A 6,887-nucleotide genomic window follows, 5' to 3' on the forward strand; every position below is an offset into this window, starting at 1 on the left:
AAGAAATTTTTGTTCTTATTATTAATTTTACCCTTCACATTAATTACTCATTTTCAAATTATTTTCCAAGGCTATTGAGACTTACACCAATAAATATGAATATTATGGTAAAATATATACTCCGTCCGTCCCATATTACTTTTCACTTTACCTTTTTCACGCCCCTTAAGAAATCATAAATAAAAGATGTATTTTACTATCTTACCCCTATCTCTCTCATAAATACATTCTAATCAAAATTGACTATTTTCAATAACATTAATTACTAAGGGTAAGATGGGAAAGATTTAATTAATTTTATCTTGATTTTGTAAATGAACAAGTAATTTGGACATATATTTTTAGTAATGTGGTCAAGTAATATGGGACGGAGAGGGCAAGATGAAAAAGATTTAATTAATTTTATCTTAATTTTATAAATGAACAAGTAATTTGCACATATATTTTTAGTAATGTGATTAGGTAATATGGGATGGAGGGAGTACTTCATTTATTATTTCTTAAAGAACGTGAAAAGTCAAAAGTGAACAAGTAAAAGTGCACGGAGGAAATAAATATGTGTCGGATAATTAAAATTGAAGTGGATACGCATATACATGAGAAGACAATAAATATTCAGTACTATGACATATGTCCACGTGGGATAAAAAAGTAGTTTAGTAATGTGGCCAAGTAATATGGGACGGAGGGAGTACTTCATTTATTAATTCCTAAAGAACTTAAAAAGTCAAAACTGAACAAGTAAAAGTGCACGGAGGAAATAAATGTGTCGGAGAATTAAAATTAAAGTGCATACGTGTATACATGAGAAGAGAATAAATATTCAGTACTATAACATATGTCCACGTGGAATAAAAAAATAGTTGGTTGAAGTGTACAATTTATATAGCTTTTGGTACAAGCATTCATTGTTGTGTTGATCCCTCACTACAAGAAAACTTCTTATTAGCGACCAACATTTGGCGACGGGATTGAAATTTGGTCCCTGAAAGTGTATTTATAGGGACAAGATTATTTTCGGGTCCCTAATTTTCATTTTTTTAGCCCAGGCTCTAAATCCGGTTGCTAAAAAGGTAAAAGTCCCGTCCTAATATTCTAAGTTCAGAGGACAAGTATTAATTAAGCCCCCCACCCCTCTCTTTTATTTATACCCAAAATGAAAACCCATCCTCTCCATCTTCTAAAATCCCTAACATCGACTCTTCCAAAGGCTGCCGACGGCTGAAGATTTACAAACTGGAACACATGAGTTGTTAATCTGAGCAGGTGTGTCGATTTTCTTCGTCTTTTCTTTTTGGGTATAAAACACGAAATTTTTGTTCTTCGTTTTTTCTTTTTGTGGGTTTAGAACATGAAATTTCTTTTCTTCGACTTACTAAACCTTGATTGTTGAGAATGATAGTCTTGGATACTGATTCTTCTGAATACTGATAGTTTTGGTGTGAGGGCTAAACGTCGGAGTATTGGGTTTAATATGAGAATGGTGGCTAGGGTTAGATTTAAACTGGGGTTTGGAGGCAGATTGAAAAATTGTTCAGCACAAAAAATTTCTAAGAGGGTTTCTAGTTTCTTTATTTTCGTTAACTATTGTTATGTTTTGTTGGTTTCAAGATTTTGACTTGGGTGAAATTTTTTCCAGACAGGTGTGGATTTGGTGGCTGAGCTTGTGGTGTGACTTTGGGTCCAAAAGGAAGGAATGTACTGCTTGGAAATAAGTATGGCTCTCCCAAGATTGTTAATGATGATGAAACTTTTCTTAAAGAGGTACATTACAAGCACTAACATTATTTTTATATGTTTAAATTTGATGGGGACTCTGGTATTTTGGTGTTTAAACAAAAAAATGGCTTGGAAATTCGTGCAACTTAGAATATATAAATGAAAAGCTATTCCAATGTTGTCAAATTACAAAAATAAAGAACTTGAAAGAATGATACTTATAGTGTAACCATTAAAGGAGCTAATCATATGTTGTGTGTGGTCCAAAATGACGAGGAAACTAGAATAAGTATTTATGATTTGTGGCTCGGAATCGTTTGCCTGTGCCCTCTTTCATACTTGTGTAAATTGGTAGATTCTATTGTGATTATTTCTCAAAGTAGTTTAATTGCCATCGGTGTTATTTATTTATTCCTTCTTTAGTTGCTTTTGATTTCTGAGGATAGAGAAATAAATATTTAGACATTGTCCATATTCAGGTTATAATTGTCTTCAAGTCCACCGGAATATCGACGGTGCACTACCTTAAAAAATCACTTCATTCTACATAGTAGAAGTTACTAGTGTTGTAAGTTTGATTTTCCATATGTCAAGTCTTCTCAACTCTTTCTGAGGCCTGCAAATGATGTTCTTCCATCCTCCTACTTCTGCATTTTCCATCTATTTTAGTTAATTGTCCTCTTTTTTTACTCTTTTCTTCAAAAATGTGATGCACACCTTAAGCCTAATTGGATTACGACATAAACCAGGTATGTAACGAAAAGTTATAAACGGAGTACATCCATGTAGTAATTGTATATAGGTTTCTGAATGCTGATGGAAGACATCGATTGTAAGGTAGCCATTGCTTTTGTTAAGAACTAGTACCTGTTGTATATCAAGGTATTTATCGGGCATAAAAATTTAATGTTGCAGTTGCTTTTGGTTGATAAAAAAAATTACAAACCCGAAGGAGTTGGTAAAAATTTAGACAATGCAGTAAAGGAGAAATACCTGGTTTTCATAATCGCAGAGGGCATTGAGGGGGGTGCACTGGCTCCAGTAATAAGGAACAAACTCAGGGGTGTTCTAAATATAGTTGCAATTAAAGCTCCATCTTTTGGAGAGCGCAACGCTATCTTGACCGGAGGTAGTGACATATAAAAAGTAAAACTAGAAATTATTAGTTACATATATCTGCCACCTCGTTTCTTTTAGTGTCTCCAGAACTGTCGGTCATTGAAGCCGGTGTAATGATTTTCTAAAAGATGTTATGGCTAAAAGCTTCAGTCTTCTTCATGGGTGAACGAACAGAACTATATGCAGGGGGTTTAACTGCTAAGTTGGTAACACCTGAAATTAGTGTAGGTACTTCATTTGGATGTTCGATTAAATGCTAGTGGTCTCTTGCGGGAATCATATGGTTTGTTGCATTACTGATTTACATCAAGATGAGTTCAGGATATAGTTTACAGCTGAGGATATCATCAACAGGTTAGAGTAAAGGATTTAACTTGTGGAAATAGTGTATCACTATACACTTGACTTGTCTGTTTTATTTGCACTTGTTATACACTTTTGCTTTCAATTTTGTCGGCATCCTGGTGCTCTTCAAAATAGCCACGAGTGAAACATGCTAGTTAGAAACAAGAGATATTGTGCATTAACTTTATACTTGTGTATGCCTTCTTTTAGTCTTAGCTCTATATGTTCTCTTATTTTAGATGATCTTTTTGAATTCTTGCGATGTCCTTGAGTTCCTTCAGTTTTATTGTTTTGTGTTATGGGTTACATAACAAGAGCACATACAGTAGTACATAAAATGCAGCGATGCTTCTCTATAGTACTCGTTCTTTACTCTGCAAATCTATTGATCAGTTATAGTTGTCTAAACTTTTCTTGGTCGATCAAAAAAGATAAATTGTACCAATCTTTCATCTTTCTAGACATGTCATGATTCATCAAAAAGATAAAATTTTGCCAGTCTTTAATCTCTTCTTGAATGTTTGTACAGAAGTCAATTAAGTGGCAAATACAAATCTGTTTTAAGCTTGCAAGCTTCTTCGCTATGTGTTTGCTATGCTGGAGAGCATGTGGATTTCTGGTGTTCTTGTCTTATTAGTGTCAAAATATTCTCAAGTATGCTACTATAATTCAGAGTCTATAAACTTTTTCATATTCTCAATCATGTTGTTTTATCATTATGTCTCTGTTTTGCAGATTAAGGCTAAAGGCACCTCGATGCAAATGGTGGGTGCGGATTGGTTGAAGTCTGACAAACAGAACACGATATTGGTAGTCGGCCTGAGGGCATTGTTTAGGTTTTTCTTTTATTCAATTAAAATACAATGATCATATTGTTTTGGCCTGAGCCTACTTCAATTTCCTACAAAGCTGCTATCCAAATGCTTCATTTTGCTGGTTTTCCACTTGTATTCAGGTCCGAGGTTTGACATATAGTCTTGCTCTCTACCATATGATGGATACCCCTTTGGAGGATTCACCTTTGCATGTAGCATGTGCGCTGGTCCATATCATTGCACTTCTCTTTTGTTCCTTCTCAGCTATAAAGCATACATTAGGTAGTGTTGTCATGTTTTAGGAAAAACTGAGTGTTTTTTTTTAGTAGATAGGTTTTCATAAAGATGTTAAAAGGCAAACCAACATTATGTTAGCCACAACTTAGTCCTCTATCTTGAAAATGATTGGCCACTTTGAAAGAAATAGAACCTGTTCAAATGGGTAAGCAAATTCAATACCCCCTCTATTCAACAAAACTACCCTTTTAGTTTTTCAAGGGCTCAAATTGAATGAGATTGCAACTATATTCCCAATTGATTAATTTGTTTTCAACAAATGTAACAATACCTAGAATAACAAGAATGAATACTAAGCTTATGTTTCAGCTATTTGATTATTATGTTTCAGCTTCTTTGATCACCAGCCAAATCAAAGTTCGAATTTTCTGTTCTCATCTCCTCTAAAATTATTCCTAACCTTCAAATACTGGTGGATAATTTGCGAAAAGAAATTATGGTGCATATAAAATTACCCTCTAACAATAGTTTGAATGACGTTGAAGCGTTTAGGCCAACTTAGTTGTGGGGTACCATCATATTTTGGTCCAAGTTAAGTAACTAGGAACCGAATATCTAGAGTGCAATTTCTTATTTCTTATCTACACTTATTTTGTGTGATTTGGTCGTGCGCATAAGTTATTTTTCTAAACAAATTTTTATTTTGTTTGTATAACAGGAGTTGGAGACTTTCATTTACACTTCAAGATGCAAGTTTGAATACTTTGAACAAGTTGACAAATTGGTTATCGTTTTGATAGGATTGTTTGGCAAAATATTGTATTATATACATAGAGATATTAGCTTTTTTGGCTGATTGAGTTGTATAAACAGTAGTGACTATATGTTTTTATAAACAGTACTGCTTGTGGGAGGTTAATCCATTCCTTTAGTGAATACAATTTGATTATCTATATAAGAAATTGTACAGTATCTTAGAAAAACCGAAAAGAGCATGTATTATTTGAGTGCTACATTTTCTGGTCCTAAATCATCTTTCCACCAGATTGTAAACAAATCAGTTTTAATGCAAAATGGTTAAAATAGATGTTTTAGGACGGGCATCAGGTCCATCCTCAAAACTATTTAAGGACCACATTTTCTAGTCATAAAAGCCTTTTAAGGACTGGTTAAGCTTGCCTTAAAATATAAGGTGGCCGTTGATCTACGTGTTTAAGGACCAGAAATGTCGTCCCTAAAAGTATTTTAGGACCAGAACTTTACCGGTCGCAAAAATACTTTAACCTTTAGCGGCGGAGCCTATAGCGACGGGTGGCGACCAAATTTTTTCCGTCACGGATGACTTTTAGGGACCGGAATCAGACTTTTAGGGACCATTTTTCTCATCCCTAATGGCCTTTTTTCTTGTAGTCCCTCTTGGACACTTATAGCCTGTTTGACCAAGCTTCTAAAAACAGCTTATTTTCAAAAGTACTTTTTTTAAAAGTACTTTTCAGTACTTTTGACTAAAAGCAGTTTGTGTTTGGCCAATTAATTTAAAAAGTACTTTTGAGCAGTAATTAGTGTTTGGTCAAGCTTTTAAAAAGTGCTTCTATGTGTATTTTTCTCAAAAGTACTTTTCAAAAAAGTGCTTTTGGGAAAAAGCTATTTTTTTTAGCTTCTGAAAAACTGCTTCTGCTACTCCGCAAAAGCACTTATTTTCTCCTAAAAGCTTGGCCAAACACCTCACTTTTTTTAAAATAAGCACTTATTGAAAAAATAAGTACTTTTGGGGGAAAAATAAGCTTGACCAAACAGGCTATTATATATAATAGAAATAAGTGACATGGGCCAAGTATATGTGACGAAGGGAGTACTTCATTTATTAATTCTTAAATAACGTGAAAAATCAAGTATAGTAATGTGACCAAGTAATATGAGACGAAGGGAGTACTTCATTTATTAATTCTTAAGTAACGTGAAAAGTAAAAAATGAACAAGTAAAAGTGCACGGAGACAGTAAATATGTGTCGGAGAATTAAAATTGAAGTGCATACATGTATACATGATAAGCGAATAAATATTCAACAAGAATGTGAAAAGTCAAAAGTGAACAAGTAAAAGTACACGGAAGAAATAAATATGTGCCGGAGAATTAAAATTGAAGTGTATGCGTGTATACATGAGAAGAGAATAAATATTCAGTACTATGACATATGTCCATGTGAGATTTATTAATTCTTAAAGAACGTGAAAAGTCAAAAGTGAACAAGTAAAAGTGCACGGAGGAAATAAATTTGTGTAGGAGAATTAAAACTGAACTGCATACGACTATACATGAGAAGAGAATAAATATTTAACAAGAACGTGAAAAGTCAAAAGTGAACAAATAAAAGTGCACGGAGGAAATATATATGTGTCGGAGAATTAAAATTGAAGTGCATACGTCTATATATGAGAAGGGAATAAATATTAAGTATTATGACATATGTCCACGTGGGATAAAAAAAGTAGTTGATTAAAGTGTACAAATTATATAACTTTTGGAACAAGCATTCATTGCGTGAACAATTTATAAAGCTTTTGGTACAAGCATTCAATGCTGTGTTGGTCCCTCTTCCACACTTATATATAATACTAGCAAACTATGCCCGTGCGATACACGGGGCCCAA

At 33.7% G+C, this 6,887-nt stretch overlaps 1 protein-coding gene across 26 annotated transcripts; it reads left to right on the top strand.

Annotated features, from left to right (window-relative positions):
- Positions 1-996: 996 nt before the first annotated feature.
- LOC132618095 (uncharacterized) lies at positions 997-5,218 on the top strand. 26 transcript variants are annotated; one of them, XM_060333152.1, is made up of 6 exons: positions 997-1,266; positions 1,644-1,715; positions 3,713-3,837; positions 3,919-3,993; positions 4,139-4,280; positions 4,954-5,218. In XM_060333152.1, the coding sequence occupies exons 3-6, from the start codon at positions 3,778-3,780 to the stop codon at positions 4,992-4,994; spliced, it is 318 nt and encodes a 105-aa protein (XP_060189135.1). In that variant the 5' UTR covers positions 997-1,266; positions 1,644-1,715; positions 3,713-3,777; the 3' UTR covers positions 4,995-5,218. The 26 variants fall into 26 exon arrangements, 6 of the variants coding, with proteins under 6 accessions (XP_060189135.1, XP_060189134.1, XP_060189132.1 ...); XM_060333151.1 differs by having other exon boundaries at positions 1,002-1,298; positions 1,644-1,764; XM_060333149.1 differs by having other exon boundaries at positions 1,013-1,298; positions 1,640-1,764.
- Positions 5,219-6,887: the final 1,669 nt, after the last annotated feature.

The sequence above is a fragment of the Lycium barbarum genome, chromosome 11, assembly GCF_019175385.1.
Source record: "Lycium barbarum isolate Lr01 chromosome 11, ASM1917538v2, whole genome shotgun sequence".
Taxonomy (NCBI): domain Eukaryota; kingdom Viridiplantae; phylum Streptophyta; class Magnoliopsida; order Solanales; family Solanaceae; genus Lycium; species Lycium barbarum.

Excerpts from the sequence above, each read along its gene's own strand:
- LOC132618095 (XM_060333152.1), top strand. The coding sequence starts at position 3,778 with ATGCTGGAGAGCATGTGGATTTCTGGTGTTCTTGTCTTATTAGTGTCA. Across the intron at positions 3,838-3,918 it reads TAGTGTCAAAATATTCTCAA|ATTAAGGCTAAAGGCACCTC; the intron begins GTATGCTACTAT and ends TCTGTTTTGCAG. Across the intron at positions 4,281-4,953 it reads AGCTATAAAGCATACATTAG|GAGTTGGAGACTTTCATTTA; the intron begins GTAGTGTTGTCA and ends TTTGTATAACAG.